Source organism: Lissotriton helveticus, chromosome 5_1, assembly GCF_964261635.1.
Source record: "Lissotriton helveticus chromosome 5_1, aLisHel1.1, whole genome shotgun sequence".
Lineage (NCBI taxonomy): Eukaryota > Metazoa > Chordata > Amphibia > Caudata > Salamandridae > Lissotriton > Lissotriton helveticus.
In genome coordinates, this window is record NC_136065.1 from 263,063,415 (window position 1) to 263,080,684 (window position 17,270).

At 45.6% G+C, this 17,270-nt stretch overlaps 1 protein-coding gene across 10 annotated transcripts in view; it reads right to left on the minus strand.

Moving 5' to 3' along the window:
- Positions 1–3,497: 3,497 nt before the first annotated feature.
- LOC144754418 (zinc finger protein 618-like) overlaps positions 3,498–17,270 on the minus strand; it is a 1,175,017-nt gene continuing 1,161,244 nt past the window's right edge. For all 10 annotated transcript variants that reach the window (XM_078642172.1, XM_078642166.1, XM_078642168.1 and 7 more), the window contains one exon: positions 3,498–5,088. In XM_078642172.1, coding sequence (XP_078498298.1) covers positions 3,578–5,088 — 1,511 coding nt within the window. In that variant the 3' untranslated portion in view covers positions 3,498–3,577. The remainder of the gene's footprint in view (positions 5,089–17,270) is intronic.

Below are 17,270 nucleotides of genomic sequence, written 5' to 3' on the forward strand. Positions count from 1 at the left end.
CAGCATGCGGATATTGTCCGTTACTTCCACAAGGGCCGACTTGGTGCTGTGTTTAGGTTGAAATCCTGATTGTGAGTGGTTTAAGCAGTTAGAGGATTCAACCAATTCTGACAGATGCTTGTTAATATGTTTCTCTAGGAGCTTGCTGTGTAGAGGGAGCGGGGAAATGGGAAGATAATTAGAGACGTCATCCATGATGATCTTAGGGTTCTTCCTAATGGGGATGATCTGTGCTGCTTTCCACTCTAATGGGAGGCTGCCTTCTTCCATAGATCTATTGAGAATTGAGCAAATGGGAGCGGCTAGCGTCTTGGATAAGAGGGCACAGGTTTTGGCAGGTATGGGATCTAGGGGTGATCCAGATTTGACCACTTTCAGCAATGATTCCACTTCGATTGCGGTCAGGGCTGGAAAGGATTCAAGGCTTTGAGTGTCAGTAGCAATAGGGGGAGGGTCTATGCTAGGGCCTGATTGAGGATGGGGGTTGGAGCTGATCTTTTGGTAGATGGTTTAGATTTTTTCTGAAAAGTCCCTTGCAAGCTGTTGCACAAAGTTTGAGAGGGGGCTGCTTCGGTGTGACAGGCCTTAGGATTGATAAATGAGTTCAACACTTGGAACAGGGTGCGAGAGGAATTTCCGGCGCTTTCGAGTTGTGCTATAATGTGCGTTTTCCGCATGAGTTTTACATTTCTGTGATATGGTGCTAATACAGTTTTGAATTTTTCCTTTTCTCGTGGATCTCTGGAAAGGCACCATAGCCGTTCCTGTTTCTTACATTGAAATTTTTCGGATCTCAAATCGGGGGTGTACCATGGGGCCTGAAGACGTTTGGTTTTGATAGGTTGTGATTTCAGAGGTGCTAGGCAATCAATAGTGGTTATCATGCTGGCTGTAAAGGACGCTAGGCGTTCCTGAGTCGTGCCGGAGTCCGAAATCTTGGGGGTATGAATATTTCATGGAACTTGGTGGGAGTGATTTTATGCCATTGCCGGTTGTTCTTAGTGAGATGGGTGTTGTGGGCTATGTTGTCTTTCCGGCAGTGAATTTGAAAATCAATTAGAGAGTGGTCAGACCATGTCAGAGGGCTGGAAGATTTGTAGGTGATGTTGGGAGAGTTGGTAAAAATTATGTCTAGTGTGTGTCCTGCCCTGTGGGTGGGGATCCTGGCGGGAGCTGAGTGGCTGGGTTGAGAGGGTGCCGACTACTATTGGGGATTTATAGGAAGACGGGATCATGTTGCCCTTTTGTGATCTGCAGGAGCGATTTGATTTGCGAGGGGGGTACTTCTTGCTCAATGTGGCACTCACTACAGCTATCCGGGCGCACTGGAAAGAGGGCCAAGCGGAACCTAGGGCTTCTTTAGGATGTCAATATATAGTAACTGCAGCGGGGAAGTATAAGGCGGTCACATACCTGTACAAGCGTAGGATCCAAGAGAAGCTGCACCCTTTGGACGTACTCAAGCAAAAGTGGGAGGTAGATGTGGGAGGTGGGATACCGGATAGGACCTAGGCCGAGGTGGTGGAGCGAGTGTGGAAAAGTACCAGGAATGCCCAATTTCAATTGGTTAATTTTTATATCTTACATCGTGCATACCTCACGCTGGCGAAAATCAAAACATACTTCAACACAGACACAGATGAATGCCCAAGATGCAGAGGAGAGGGGGCGGACTTTCCTTGCATGATCTGGGGATGCCCGCTACTAGCTAGTTGGAATGAGGTAATTGCACTGTTGACGGCTGTGACGGAAAGAGAGCTGGAGCTGGCACTAGGGACTTGTATACTGCATTGGTTCCCCCACAGAGCTAAAACTAAGTTATCACCAGCGAGTTTATAGATATGGGGCTTGTGTTAGCCAAGAGGGCAATTACGATGCACTGGAAAGCGAGTAGGGCCCCTGGCCTAGCTAGACGGAAGAGAGAGTTCATCAAATGTGCAGAATATGATGGGATAGTTTGACTACAGTTAGCAAAGAGAACGGGGGGTGAGAGGGCGCTGCGGGCAGCTAGGGCGTGGGAGCACATTGTGGGATTATTGAAAGACCCGGACGCCGATAGTGAGGACTACACTGATCCGGGATTGCCGGAAACAGAGTAGGCCCTTAACAGCATGTAGCTGTAATCATAAGACCACATTTGACACATATATGATACGTGAGCTTGGAATGGCAATCTGTACAAGCCTGCATTGGTTGATTATTGTTGACCACCAACTAAGTATTGCTAATGCTTATTGATAGCACAGCGTAACATTGGAAGTGACATGCCTGGAGGGAGGGTGGGGGAGGGAAGGTTGAGAGTGTTTAGTTTAGATTTATTAGGACTAGCGATGCAGGGCTATTTTAGGGGTACCACTAAGCCCTAGAGATTATTCCCCCGACCCATGTTTATTTTTTCTCAGCGACAGAGAAGACTCTGATTGATTGGACAGTGATTAGTCTGCAATATTATAATTGACAGTATCATGGGTATACGTTGAAGATCCTATTTTTAAATGAGTGTAACGCATGCCAGGGGAGGGGAGATCAGATTTAAGATTTGTAAATTGCCAATGTCTTGCTTTATAAACCTAATAAAGTTTTTTAAATATTAATAATTGTGTAATTCAGAATGCAAACCCCACCTGAGAGTGCATTACTCAGTTACTAACTAATCCTATATAAATGTCAATATGGAGGGAAAAAGCAGGGGATAACTTTACAAAATTGTTAAATGTTTTGCATGGCCCTCTTTGAGACAGCACATTGGCTATTAGATGGATGCACTGGATTATACTGATAAATAACACAGTTATTTCTTGCCTTGACAAGACTGGTGTATTTGTACGGATAAAGTTGATCATTTGAAAGGTACACAAACTGAGATGACAAACAGTAGTCTGCAATGTGGATTTAGAAAACATGACATTTCTTAAATTCTAAAAACAGAACAGTAAGACATTCAATTATTAATGCATTATTTTCATTTCTAAAATCAAATCTAAAAGTAAAACCTCTATCTAAAAATATCAAAACCACAAAATAGGAAGTGAGGACAGATACTATTAGTAACAATATTTTGAAATGTTCCTCTTTTATGTAAAAAACAAGTGTTTAAATCACTCTCCTTCCTGATTTTGAAGATGCTTGTCACTTTAGAAGCAGCTGCCTTTCTAACATGCAACGAGTGTTATTAAGGCTGCACAAATGCCCTGAAGGTGTAACAAATGTTCATAATGTAGGAGCAAACGCTCAGAGTTGTATGCCTGTTTGACTGTATAGTTCATTACCACAGCGAATGAGCCAGAGAGAATACACTTCAAGTCTCTTTGGAGCTTAGCTGCCTTTAGCGTTGAGAGCCTTTATCCTCTATTCATTGGCCACTTTGAAATCACAGCAAAGTTCATGAAAGTCAGCCCACTTTACAGACATTTACCATTATATGTTATCTTTCATTACCTAGTTTTAATTTTTTTAAAGCACATCTTTTCCAGGGGCATCCGCAATGAGGTCCACAGTGTTTTTAACTTAAATTTTATTGTCTTAATTAGGAAAAGTAATTTTTTCATTCAAGAAAACAAATGTAAAATATGAGGTTTTAAATCATGTTTGCCTTCAAAAACAAGAGTTTGTTCATATTTTCTGGACTCAACAGCCTCCGTCTTTTGATTAGGAGTGTCTGTTCACACATACTAACACATTCACTTCGGGCTCCAACAGCAGGCACAGCTAGGAGCCAGAAGGCTAGTCTGGCTAACTTTGTATGCTTTTGAGTAACAGAAGACCAGTACTGAAACAGATCAGGAGTGACCTGAAAAAGAGGTTCTTGTAAGTAATCATAAACTTCATTTTTCCCAAATCGGTCATCCTCCTGGACGTCTGGTGTCTCATCTGCTGACCGGGCTTTCTTATTCGTTGGTTCAAACTCAGCCTCTTCCACTCCAACCTCCCTGACCTCATTGATCAGCTCACATACCTTGCCAATTATTTCCTCGTGCTGGTAGGGTGGAACTGGTCTCAGCTTTTGCTGAGGGTCTAAGATCATAGCTACTTTGTGTGCAGAGTCCACTTTGAAATTTTCCTTCAGCGCTTCTAAGAAGAGGTGGCAGAGTTTGCTTATGATTCCTGCATCATTTGCCTTAGAGGTGAACAACTTTTCTAGTCTCACATATGTAGGCAACACAAGTTGCAAAGTGGGCTTGCTTTCGTTGCTTAGCTCGATTACTGCTTGCTTTACTGGAGCCAAAATGGCAGCCAAGTTGCTTAGCAAATGTTTGTTCAGGTTTTGGATGATGGTCATTTTTTTTGCTCTGGTGTAGAATTCACAGATCTGCTCATAGCGCTCATGAACAAGCAAAAGGGAGTCAGTAACAGAATTCCAGCAGGGTGGGGGCGAGGTCTCTTGTAAAGAACCGAACGTTTCCTTTGAGAGACCAGTGGATCCTGCTAGGTCTTCAGTGACATTCAGTAGCTCAATTACTTCATGCATGTTTCGTGCTTGTAGTGTCCGCTTATTCAATACGCTCTGCACCACAGAGTTCAATGCGCAAGCAGAGCAACGCAGGCACATACCCGCCTTCAAGAAGGCAAATGAATTGACTTTGCAGTCTGTGACGTAAACTGTTCTAATGTCCGACATTACAAACTCTGAAAGAACGTTCTGTACCCACTGATGGATGAAATCTCCATTTTCCCTGTTGTCCACATCTTTGATCCCCAAGACGTACCTCTTTATTTGGTTGCATTCTACCTGATAAGCTGTTAGGATGAAACAGGAATCAAGTCCAACACTTTGAGAATGGCATGTGACGCCAATACCCAAGCAAGCGTTGCTGCCCAGGGCGCAGGTTACTTTTACTTTCACTTGGTTATACATACGAGGTAAATGCTTCAGAGCAAGTGAGTTCATGTTGCCTAGTATTTCAGTCACAGAAAAGGTTCCATAGCGAGCTCCAGCGTCCACAAGGCTTTGTGCTAGTTTGATGAACTCCACTCCATTCACCACGCTAAGGGCTCCGAGATCCGCACACATCACCCGTAACAGCCTTTCAGCAATGCGCTGCCGTTCTTTTTCAGGCAAGGAACTATTTACTGCTGCAACTGATCCGGCTGTAGGAAACAAGGCACAAATATATTAATTATATTTCTGTATAGGTTACTATTTAAATTTACAGTACAACCTGGCCACAGAAATATATTGTCATAGAATTACCTCTTCATTGCTTAGGTATGAAATGTCAGTAAGTATAATGACACACACTTCTGATAACACTCTTATCTCTGACTTGTATTAGAAGGTTGTTAGGCCGATACAACACACATTTTTGGCAATAATGGTTTTGAACCAATCCTTAATCTATTTAAAGTAGATGCAGTGGTGATCTCCTTTTGTAAGTTCTAGCTGCCGCTCCATGTTGTTTCATTTTAACTGCCTTATCTGTAAACTGGATTAACAATCTTTGACCGGAACATAGCCATTCCTGAAAATGAATTTTTGTGTCTGCTGCAGGTGCATCAGGATAGGTTCCATTAAGTTTGTTGTTCTCCATTTCTCACCTGAAATGTCCGGTCATATTTTCTACAAGACATTCAAAAAAGGATTTTGTGGGCACTGTCATTCTCTTTTGCCTTAATATTCTAAATAGGTTGTGGATTCCCAACATGCCCCTCTCCAATTTGCCATATCTCAAAATATCATGTAAGAACACTACACCTTTCACCCCTTTCATTAACCCTGTATTGAACATTGGAAATCCATTGATACTGACAAGTCACACTTCATCCGCCTAATAATAAAACACCATCAACAATATTAAAGGATGACCAATTCCATCTTTAGGAATGCAGTCTGTCTAGTGCTATATGGAGTGAGATCCAGAGCAGAAAAGTATTTAGCTATAGCTAGTTTTAACGAACTTTTCAAAGGAAATGTATGTGAATCCATCCATTACGCAGTCAAATTCACACAAATACACCTTGTTCAAAAGTTTGTGGACCACCACAAAATGAGAAAGCCACTCTTTTATCCCCATTGTTTTGATATCTTCCTTCGCTATCAAATGCTTACGTTCTTCGGACACAGCTTCCATCAATACACTCCCAGATTTACACAATATATTCATTTACTCTCCTGTGCCTGGTCCAGTGGTGCATTCAAATTCTACTCTAAACGCAGGTTCCTTACCTTTAGAATATTCTCAGGCTCAAGACGGGATCTGGAGGTTTGTTCAACAATGCTCACCTCAAGCTAGTGAATTCATACCCCTCCGTAAATGAAAGAACAGGGCTTCATAGAAGCACCATACAGGGGTTCTGTAGTCCGTTTCCTCAACTACCTCCAGCAGCATCCTCAGTGCTAAAATCTAAATTTGAACTTTACTCTATTTGTTCAGTAGTCCATTTGACAGAAAGAGCAGGTGGGAGGAATGTGAGGAATCAGCTGTTAGAGTAGCCACCAGAAAGAGCGTTATCAGAGGTAAATAACTTGTTCTTCTGATGAATCGACTTGGTTTAGGACATTTTGCTGGACCGTGTGGGCAAATGGCCCCTCTGTTGGACCTGGCAGTCAACCAAGTAGTACTTCCTCAATGTGAGCACCAACACCCATGTCACAGTCTGGCAGATGTCAATAAACGGCACACCTCCCAAACCCCTAACCAGCAGCAGCCTTACAACGAGCCCGCAGGCCAGTTTAAAACTGATTTTAATACAGAAGACTATCCACCTACACAGCCTTGCCTTAGATGGTCCCAGTAAGCCCCACAAAAAGCTTATCACCGACATGATGGGCTCTCATACGGCCAATCTGAAACTCTAATCTCTCTTACATCATGCACATGGAGCGCCTCTTCCTCCTTCGAGTGTTGTGGTGGAGTGAAAAATGTCAGTTGATTGAAATTAAGGGAGATACTAGGCAAGCAAAGTCCTGAGCTCCAATCTGTCCAGGAAGAAAATGTGTAGGGAGATTGCCAGTATTTTATTCATATGGTACACAGAAGTGATAGAGAACCAAAAGACTGTCTTGCTTTTCAGAAGCTGTAGCGAACAACTGAGCATGGGTCAAATGGCTTGCACGTAAGGAATGTTAGGAGTAGCTTTAGATCCCACTGCTACATGAGAAATGGTTTAGAGGGAACATATGCATCATTTTCATTTTCAATCTTTATTCGGTTTAAAAAACCTTGTAAGATACAAACATACAATCATAATACATCATGTTACAGTGTAATACATAATGAAGCAATAGCAGCGGGTAAAATGTCAACACATTTCCTTTGCATAAAATACCTAAAATTCAGTTCATTTTTCAAGCCATCCACTTAATTGACTAGATCGTGATTGGCCCCTCTAGTATACAGAACACTAAATATTCAAATTTGATAAAAAAATAAATTAACTGTTTTGTTAAAAAGAAGAATACACATCAGGACAGTAAGCAACAACATTTAGCAGCTGACCAATAACGTAAAAACATGGTAAAATAGCCTATTTCATTAGGTTTTTAGGTTTTTCATCCTCCTAATCAAGGCTACACATAGGAGAAAACGACTTAGGCTGAACACAATCGTTTGTGCAGTGTCACCCTTAAAAATTCTAAGTCCAACCTTAATTTGTCTGAAGCCTAGCCTTTTACAGATTGGCTTGAGCCATTTTTTCCTGGCTCTTAGGTAAGCTGGGCATATAAATAAAACATGGGACTCATCCTCTTTCAACCTCATCTCGCATAGCTCACATATATCAGAGCCAGCGGCCCCGGCCAACCCCTTATTACAGGTCCAGCTGGTTGTCCTTTCTTTTAGTTGTAAGATACCATACCGGAACTTTAAATATAGGCTTTTGGCCAGTGGGGGGTGAATTTCATCCATAAGGGGCTCTAAATACATAGTCATTTTAGTTTCGAAAAATTTCGAAGTTAGGGTCCCTGTTCTGGGGTTTAATAACACTGAGTCTCTGATGTAATCCCAGTACCTTTGCTTCAAAATCTTTTTTGAACTATTTGTGAGGGAATCAGGATCAAACCAAAAGTCACTTAGCCCTAATTTTTCAAACCATTTCTTGACGTACTCTAACCATGGCAAATGCGTACTATTCCTTATGGCCAATATCTCTTTCAATGCTTCTCTATAATCTGTCAGCTCCTCAACGGACCATAAACGGATCCAATAAAGGAGCGGACGAAGAGAAGCGTAGTCATCTGTACGTCTAAAATTAAGGTCCCATAATACTGGTGTCAGTGGTGTTGCCCCTGGTATCCCTAAAAGTTGCCTAATAAAGGAGTTTTCCCTCACACGAAAAGTATCCTTTGAGGCATAAGCCCAAAGGTCCGCACCATAAAGTGAGGATGATTGTACTTTATATTTGAATAATTCAATGGCTGGTGAGACTGCTTTAAAATGGCTATTCTTATGCCTCTTTAAAATCGGACACTGATTTTGGGTCAGCCTTAGTTTTGAGTTCTCCAATTGTGTCTTCCATGTAACGTGACTGTCTAAAATAATGCCCAGGTATTTAAAATTGGGGACTTCTTCAATAGGTTCATTATTTATCTTACAGACCTTATTAAAACCTTTATGAGGGTTGATTGTCATAACTTTTGTTTTAGAGGAATTAATTTCAATCCCTTGTCATGACAGTACAAACTAAAAGTATTTAAAAGGTTTTGGAGTCCCCTAGGTGTCTGAGAAATTAAAATCGTGTCGTCTGCAAACAACAGTGCCGGAACGGCTTGGCCGCTCAATTTGGGAGAGTCATGCTCGCAGCCCAAAAGAGTTTCGGGAATGTCATTAACGTACAAGGAGAATAAGGTAGGTGCCATTACACACCCCTGCCTTACCCCTTTTGCTATTTTTATTTTCTCGCTAACTTCACCATTAGGTCCCCATCTAACTCGTGCATAATTATTCTCATGAAGTCTAATTAAAATTTGAAGGATATTTGCAGGGACGCCCATCTTATTTAATGTCTACCATAGGGCTTCCCTTGGAACCATGTCAAAAGCTGCCTTCAAATCTACAAATGCCACGTATATATGGGAACTTCTTATAATCGTGTATTTCCAGACTAAACATAAAAATCTAAAAACCTGGTCTATAGTGCTTATCTTTGATCTAAAACCTGCCTGGTATTTTGTGTAAATAAAGTGTTCTTCAATCCAAGAGGTGAGACGACCAAGAACTTGTCGGGCAAATTTTTTTTGCAACACGTCAATTAGGCTGATAGGCCGATAGTGTGAAGGATTTGACCTGTCACCCTTTTTGAACAGTGTTACAATCTCCGCCCCCTTCCAGGTTTCTGGAACAGGAGCTCCACAAACAATTTCATTGGATAATAAATTGATGTAGGGAGCCCAAATATAATTTTCGTGTTTCCAAAGATCACCTGGTATTTTATCAGGGCCTGGGGCTTTCCCTGTCTTAACTGCCTTGATTGCTAAAATTGTTTCTGTCAAAGAAAAGACAAGAGGTGTGTCATGGGCTACAAAGGGAGCCTGTAAACTATCCCAGCTTTCAGTCTCACTTTGACTTTCACAAGAATGAAGCAAGGTAAAATGCTCGACCCATGTTTTCTCCTCTAGAAATTTATCTTTGCATTCCGTAGCCCCCCTGGTACCTCTAGCAATGAGGCTCCAGAAGGAAGTCTGGTCTCTGCACTTGCATGCATCCAGCAGATCTGACCAAACCCTTTCATCCTACTCTTTTTTGGCCATTTGCAAGGTTCTTTTATACTGAGCTCTCTTAGTTCTCACAATATTCACTGAATCCCCCCTAACCGCTGTGATTAGATCTGTTTTAGCTTTCCGGCATTTCTGGTTATACCAAGTAATCCCGGCTTGTTTACTTTTCCGGGCGTTTTGTGATCCCTTTACCGCCCTGCTCAAGATCTCACCAAGTTGGTTAATTAGATGTTCATGGGATTTTACCAAAAGCGGACTTTGGATGGCAGTACTGTTCCCTAAGAGGGCAGACATGTGCCTCACAAATACATTGTAGATTTGACTAATGATTTTTGTATTGTCTAATACCACTGGCCACTTCAGGGATCTACGGTTGTTTGCCACTAGAGGGTCCTGTGGCAAGGATACTATGCTACTAACACTTTTATCAAGGGTTATGAAAATCTGGGTCTGGACAGATAAAATCAGGGGATAGTGATCACTCTCTGTACGGTCATCCACCATTAAATCGATGGTCATAGGCCATAGATTTAAAGAAACCAACAAATAATCTAAATGGCTGTGGGTCACCCCTCTAGTAAATGTTGGTTTACTGGGGGAGTCTGATGGCAACCGCCCATTACAGGCACGTAGGGCTGATTCTAGAGTTAAGTTCAATAGTTGTAAGGCACTCACTGTACAGGGTGCTTTATAATTTGTATCAACTAGAGGAATATTGTTGGCACCGTCCTCGTCCTTATAGATGTCTTCTAAACCTATGATAGGTTCAAAACCTCTGTTGAAGTCACCTCCTATAATTATTTTTGCATTTTGATCAAACCCTGTCACAATATTACTCAAGTGGGTTACAACTGATGATTCTCTACATGATCGATGTGGTCTACTATAGATATTGATCACGTAAATGCTGCAGCCCATAGTGTTTTTTAACTCAAGTAGTAACAGGTCGGGGTTATTTGTATCAATTTGCTTAAAGGACAGGCCTCTTGTAATTTTTACCCAAATTGTTAGGCCGCCAGAAGGTCTTCCCCCATTTGTATTTACTGCGGGGATGAAGAAGGATCTGTAGTTAACCTTAAAAAAGTTCTCAAGCCCCCAGGTTTCCTGGAACATAATTAAATCCCCACTAGCCAGATAATCATGCCAGGCCGGATCTGAAAGATTTTTTTTAGACCTGCAATATTCCAACAAATGATTTTTGTTAATTCCGAAACCCCTGGTTCCTTTGTTACCAGCTGCGGAGTCATTGGTCCATTTACATCTAGATGTGGTGTTCGCACCATTGTGTCTACGGAATGCATTAACTGTTGAGGGTTTTCGGCAAGTACAATCTGTTTTGGTGCAACTACAGAGGGCAAACCAGAATGTATATGATTTGCACCACATGACATTGTCAAAGCCCCTCCATCAAGTCAATCGCAATCGGATAAACCAGCTAGGGCGTCAAACCTATTTGAGGTACTAACTCCCCAATTGTAAGATGGAGCCCCAAAACCCCAACCATTTGTAGGTACATTCCATCTAGGTGTAGGTGTGATAGGAAACGGTGGATTCAGGTAAGTACCCGGCCATCCTCCATTATAATTACCATTGCCTATAGGTGCTGGGGTATTAGGGTGCAATAAACGCTGCTGCATACCTGGCCATCCTCCATTGTAACCAACAGTACCTAAAATCCCACAGTTATTTGGTGGTATACCAAGCCCTCGTCTACCCATTAGATTCAAATTTTGTCCTGGGGTAATATGACGAGGAATATTGTGTTGGTTGACTTGCCATGGGCCAGTCCTATCTTTGGAGACATGGTTCGTATCACACATTGTAGGTCCCCCACCCCATCCATTTTCTCTCGCTATCCAAGCTGGCTTCAGGGGCTTATGGTTATTGGCTTTTTGCGAATCATTATAAAAGAATTCCAATGTGAGGGGGATTATGGAACTACTTCTTCTTTGTGGTGGTAGTATGTTGGATAGAATATCAGGAAGAGCAGATGGAGTTGCGAAAGTTAGTATCACACAGTCGTCCTTCCATTTCTTTTGTTTATTCCCTATCCATCCAACCCTCCTTGCCATTTTAATTTCGTCAGCCAGCCGTTGTTCCCCCCCCTGGGCTATCCGCAGGTTATTTGACAGCCAATATAATGCCTTGCTTGTTAGCGACGAGGCTGACTCAATTTGACCCGGTGATAGGATGGGTGTATTAGCTAACACTAACACTAGTGGTGATGCTTCAACTACAAATTGTGTAGAGTTATCTTCTATCGCCGGGGGCACTGTGTCATGTGATGGATCAACTAGTTGAACAAAAGGGGCTTCTAATGGCAGGTCATGAACGATATGGCCAGTTTGTGGGCATTCTGAAAGAATTGGCCCTGGTGGCGTAATATCTGATGTTGACCCAGATTCATTATCTTCCTTTGAGCAATCATGGCCGTTATTGACATTACTTAAAACATTTCCTATGGCATCTGTTAATACATTTTGAATACCTCCCAATTTCTTTATCTCTGCAGAAAGTTTATCAATCTTGCTAATAAGTGGTTTGATAATTGTCTGAATTTTAATTTCTAACAGCTCCGCTATTCGTAACATTAAGTCCTCGTCCAATATTTCCCTCGAATTGTTCTCCTCATTGTTCTGGTGGGTACTTTTTGGATTTTGCAGTGGTATAGCCTTGCTTTTTCCTGAGCGTGGCCCTCCACGTTTGTTTTGTAATCTGCGACAGGCTCTGACTGCCCTTGCAGACTGCTTTGCAGGTACTTCATCCACCACTTCCTCTTTTTCATCATTGTCTACAACCTCGATGACAACCTGTGCATCTAACTCGTTGTCCGCATGTTGTTCAATATCCGTCACATTCGTTGTACTGATGTCAATATTAACATTTGCTGAGGGGGCTGTTTCAAGAACATCACTATTAAAGTCTAATAGCAAGGACTCGTTTGATTGTGAGGAAGTAGGTGGGCTCAAGGAATGGAGAACAGGTGACTGGGACAAACCCAATGATTGTCTGCGCTTGCTGTTTATCTGATTAACCACTTGGACAAGATAGTTTTCCATAGTGTTCTTAGGTGTTTCAGATACCAAACGATGATTTTTTTTAGGCATTATTATGCAAGATGTGTGATAGTCTTACACCCACAACTCAATAAAATAACAAGGTATTAGTCTCAATATTTTAAAACAAAAGTCTTACGTCAATGCCTTGTGCAGGTCTCCAATGGACTTGTTTCCTGGTTCGTAAAGATGTTTTATCTGCTGTCCGCTTTGCAGAAATAGCCCCTTCCTTATCCGAGCTCCAGGGTGAATCGATGTCAGCTATATGGCCGGTTTACCGACCCCCGTCTGGATAGCTAGGATTTTGGAGCCGGTCAACAAAAAGGCTTTTACACCCCCACTGACTATGGAGTAACAGGAACTACTCCCTGGAGCACAAGGGTAGATTTTAGAGGAATGGCCTAGCCTGGCCTCCTCGTGCCGTAGAGGGCCCGCCCTTTGCCCGGGCTTCGCCCCGGGCGTCCCGCTCGCGTCCCGCGACGCGGGTATGTGGTCTGCTTTATCAGCCCTTCGCGCTCTCCGTGCGCGTCACCCAACGCGCCGCCGCGAGGTCTGCCGGGTGTTGTGGTTCCCGGAGCGGCGGCGCGGTTTTACTGGCAGAATGACTCTCGGCGGTGGCGGCTTCTCCCAGGACAGGCGCGGCGTGTCAGGTAAGTATCAGCGGTCTCCCCCGCTTTGCCGGTATGTGGTCTGCTTTATCAGCCCTTCGCGCTCTCCGTGCGCGTCACCCAACGCGCCGCCGCGAGGCCTGCCGGGTGTTGTGGTTCCCGGAGCGGCGGCGCGGTTTTACTGGCAGAATGACTCTCGGCGGTGGCGGCTTCTCCCAGGACAGGCGCGGCGTGTCAGGTAAGTATCAGCGCTCTCCCTCGCTTTGCCGGTATGTGGTCTGCTTTATCAGCCCTTCGCGCTCTCCGTGCGCGTCACCCAACGCGCCGCCGCGAGGCCTGCCGGGTGTTGTGGTTCCCGGAGCGGCGGCGCGGTTTTACTGGCAGAATGACTCTCGGCGGTGGCGGCTTCTCCCAGGACAGGCGCGGCGTGTCAGGTAGGTATCAGCGGTCTCCCCCGCTTTGCCGGTATGTGGTCTGCTTTATCAGCCCTTCGCGCTCTCCGTGCGCGTCACCCAACGCGCCGCCGCGAGGCCTGCCGGGTGTTGTGGTTCCCGGAGCGGCGGCGCGGTTTTACTGGCAGAATGACTCTCGGCGGTGGCGGCTTCTCCCAGGACAGGCGCGGCGTGTCAGGTAAGTATCAGCGGTCTCCCCCGCTTTGCCGGTATGTGGTCTGCTTTATCAGCCCTTCGCGCTCTCCATGCGCGTCACCCAACGCGCCGCCGCGAGGCCTGCCGGGTGTTGTGGTTCCCGGAGCGGCGCCGCGGTTTTACTGGCAGAATGACTCTCGGCGGTGGCGGCTTCTCCCAGGACAGGCGCGGCGTGTCAGGTAAGTATCAGCGGTCTCCCCCGCTTTGCCGGTATGTGGTCTGCTTTATCAGCCCTTCGCGCTCTCCGTGCGCGTCACCCAACGCGCCGCCGCGAGGCCTGCCGGGTGTTGTGGTTCCCGGAGCGGCGGCGCGGTTTTACTGGCAGAATGACTCTCGGCGGTGGCGGCTTCTCCCAGGACAGGCGCGGCGTGTCAGGTAAGTATCAGCGGTCTCCCCCGCTTTGCCGGTATGTGGTCTGCTTTATCAGCCCTTCGCGCTCTCCGTGCGCGTCACCCAACGCGCCGCCGCAAGGCCTGCCGGGTGTTGTGGTTCCCGGAGCGGCGGCGCGGTTTTACTGGCAGAATGACTCTCGGCGGTGGCGGCTTCTCCCAGGACAGGCGCGGCGTGTCAGGTAAGTATCAGCGGTCTCCCCCGCTTTGCCGGTATGTGGTCTGCTTTATCAGCCCTTCGCGCTCTCCGTGCGCGTCACCCAACGCGCCGCCGCGAGGCCTGCCGGGTGTTGTGGTTCCCGGAGCGGCGGCGCGGTTTTACTGGCAGAATGACTCTCGGCGGTGGCGGCTTCTCCCAGGACAGGCGCGGCGTGTCAGGTAAGTATCAGCGGTCTCCCCCGCTTTGCCGGTATGTGGTCTGCTTTATCAGCCCTTCGCGCTCTCCGTGCGCGTCACCCAACGCGCCGCCGCGAGGCCTGCCAGGTGTTGTGGTTCCCGGAGCGGCGGCGCGGTTTTACTGGCAGAATGACTCTCGGCGGTGGCGGCTTCTCCCAGGACAGGCGCGGCGTGTCAGGTAAGTATCAGCGGTCTCCCCCTCTTTGCCGGTATGTGGTCTGCTTTATCAGCCCTTCGCGCTCTCCGTGCGCGTCACCCAACGCGCCGCCGCGAGGCCTGCCGGGTGTTGTGGTTCCCGGAGCGGCGGCGCGGTTTTACTGGCAGAATGACTCTCGGCGGTGGCGGCTTCTCCCAGGACAGGCGCGGCGTGTCAGGTAAGTATCAGCGGTCTCCCCCGCTTTGCCGGTATGTGGTCTGCTTTATCAGCCCTTCGCGCTCTCCGTGCGCGTCACCCAACGCGCCGCCGCGAGGCCTGCCGGGTGTTGTGGTTCCCGGAGCGGCGGCGCGGTTTTACTGGCAGAATGACTCTCGGCGGTGGCGGCTTCTCCCAGGACAGGCGCGGCGTGTCAGGTAAGTATCAGCGGTCTCCCCCGCTTTGCCGGTATGTGGTCTGCTTTATCAGCCCTTCGCGCTCTCCGTGCGCGTCACCCAACGCGCCGCCGCGAGGCCTGCCGGGTGTTGTGGTTCCCGGAGCGGCGGCGTGGTTTTACTGGCAGAATGACTCTCGGCGGTGGCGGCTTCTCCCAGGACAGGCGCGGCGTGTCAGGTAAGTATCAGCGGTCTCCCCCAAAAATGTATCACAACCACTGGCTTAAAAAAAAAAGGGAGGTTCCCAGGCAAACAAATAGACAAAAGGGTCGACAAGTAATCCTTAACTGTGTCCACTGCAAGGCTGTGCTCGCTCAATGATGCAACAAACAATACATTGCAGATGACCGAGATGGCATACCCACACATCAGTATCATGAATCAGAAGGGTGGAGAGAGATTTGTTTCCAGTATAAGCTGTTCCAAATGTATTCAAATAGAAATCAAATATACCACTCCATATTCGATCCTAGTTCAGGTAGTCAATGCTCAGATCGTGAAGGTCACTGGAAGCATGTGCTGAGTGGAACCAATGCTCTCACCCACCCTAAGTTCGCATGCTTAATCATCAGGCCATGCTCCTCCTTGGGCAGGTTCTGCAATGCCCAGTAGGCCCCACAAAGGGGCTCTTTGCTGGAGATCTTATATCAGGTTGTCAACAGTGCAACTCAAATATCCCTAGTGTTGGAGGACATCAACAGGACTGTTTAGGAAGTATGGTAAGGGGTGATTAAAACTAACATAGAACCCTACTGGTCGTTTTTATTCATTAGTGGGGTCTATGATAAGATTAAAAACAGAACTGAGAATACAAGTAGAAAATGATTTTGGTATTGTCTCACTAAATAGTGCTTGTACGGTCGTTTATCTATGGGTTGCTTAGTCAATGAAAAGGTCTACATGTTTCATGCCTTTATTATCCAAAAGGATCTGCGGCAATTCTTCAGGACCAACTCTCAATGAACTAATCTTCTATCATGATCAAGTTCCTATCCTAATCAGGAAAAGAGTGAACGCCCACCTTTAGTGAATGGATAACACTTGTCCACAAGACTTACACTGCCACATGGTCAGGACAGGCCTAGCAGTAACACCGCAGTTTATATACTCCTGTGTCTAAAGTTGCCTTCTCTCTTACACACGATTACTTTTGACATACATTTGCATGCGTGTCTACTTCGTGGGTACATTATCACCACTCCTTCACACACTAAAAGGGGTAGAGAGGAAAAAGGACCTAGATAGAGCATGCGGAAGCACACACAGTGTTAGTAAAAAACTGCCCTCACTAACACACAAAATTGTGTGCGACATGCTTCATCATCGGGTCTGCTTACAATACACCCCGGCGTAGCCACGCACAGGGTGAAACATAGGGAAGGGGGTAACATAAACAACACAAACAAACAAAACATATATATGTAGGTGAGTACATATATATGAGAGAAATTACCAGAAGTTACCTAGGGACCCTACGGAGGAAATAACAAGCGAGATTATTTCCTTAGTGGAGGAGGCCCGTTCTAACGATTGGATCTCTGATCACAAAGCTGAATTTTTGGTAAACAAACAGCTGAGAACTCCATATTTGCTGGAACCTCTGTCTCAATTTTGCGACTTCTATCTAAAACCATTGGTTCAGCAGCTTCCAGCATATCTCAGGGATACTCTTGACATCCTGCAACATCTGAAGGACTTACCCTTTGATCCAGGGACTGAGTTTCTTTTAGGCCTCGACATCGAGGCCTTATACACTAACATCCCGCAAAGGGAAACTCTTAAGAGTCCTAGAAGACATCCTGTTTACCGCAGACTGGCCCTACCTTACACCTAGGGCAGTAAGTATGGTGCATTGTTCAAGTGATTATATTTGTAAAAGAGGAAGCATACTTTATAATAATCATTGCTTTTATATGAAGCAATAGTGATGACAA